At 67.5% G+C, this 1035-nt stretch overlaps 1 protein-coding gene across 1 annotated transcript in view; it reads left to right on the top strand.

Moving 5' to 3' along the window:
- The window catches only part of HTT (huntingtin), a 100908-nt gene that overhangs the window by 97998 nt on the left and 1875 nt on the right, over positions 1–1035 (top strand). The window contains exon 65 of the mRNA XM_014533453.1: positions 748–844. Coding sequence (XP_014388939.1) covers positions 748–844 — 97 coding nt within the window. The remainder of the gene's footprint in view (positions 1–747; positions 845–1035) is intronic.

The raw sequence follows: 1035 nt of genomic DNA, 5'->3' as shown, positions 1-1035 counted from the left end.
GGCTCCCGGCAGGAAGGGAGGGTGTGCGGGGCCCAGCGCCGGCGTGGACGGCAAGCATGCGGGCTCTGAGAGGATTGGCTGCCTCCCACACCGCGCGGTGGTCGGGCTCCGTGTGGGGTGATGCTGTCGGGAAGGGAGGAGAAACTTGCCAGCTCTGGGGAACAGGCTCGGGGCCTCATCGGACTTTGTCTGGGGGACAGGCCTCCATCCAGGGGGCATGCTGTGTATGGCGTCGGGGAGGCTGGTTCTGCCCACGCGGCCATCACATGGTCAGCCTGTCCGTCATGGGGTCAGCTCGCCCGTCACGTGGTCAGCCTGTCCGTCATGGGGTCAGCTCGCCCGTCACGTGGTCAGGTTGGCCGTCACGGGGTCAGCCCGGCCAGCGGAAGCCATTTAGGCTCTCACCAGGGCACACTGAGCCAGACATGCCTGTGTCCGTCTGGCCAGGCGCCGTGCTCTGGGAGGCTCAGGGCGCAGTGTGTTTGGCGTTGAAATTGGACATGAGTGTGTGCAGCTGTGCTCCTGTCCCACCCATACTGGTCCAGCCCTCGCCGCCAGTGCTGGCAGGGCCACCTCTGGTCCCTGCCTTCCTGGGGCTTCTGTCCCAGGGCCAACAGGGAGGCCTTTCAGCACTGGCGGGTGGGAGGGACGGCCGGTGGGTGCTGGCATCTGTGGGTGGGTGGTCGTGGGCACACCTGGCAGGAGGCACGGCCTGCAGCTTACACAGCACCCCGTGTGTGCCCCGAGGGTGACCAGACGGCTCTCCCAGTGTCCAGAACTGGACCCCTCGGAGGCATGTTCAGGGGCCCACAGGGAGGACCAGCAGGAGTGCAGGCAGGTCCAGGTGAGGTGAGGAGAGGAGGTCCCCTCGGACTACAGGGCCACAGCGTGAGGATGTGGCGGGAGAGGCCCCGGAGGGCCGGCGCCTGACGGCAGCAGCATGTCCCGGGCAGCGCTTTCATCGCACATTAGGTCTCTACTGCAGCGTCACCACCACCACCACCACCCCCCCTGCCCCCCGCCCCAACACCCCAC

Source organism: Myotis brandtii, unplaced genomic scaffold (genome assembly GCF_000412655.1).
Source record: "Myotis brandtii unplaced genomic scaffold, ASM41265v1 scaffold986, whole genome shotgun sequence".
Lineage (NCBI taxonomy): Eukaryota > Metazoa > Chordata > Mammalia > Chiroptera > Vespertilionidae > Myotis > Myotis brandtii.
The sequence above is the reverse complement of the archived record's forward strand: the minus strand, read 5'-3'. Positions and strand labels throughout refer to the sequence as shown.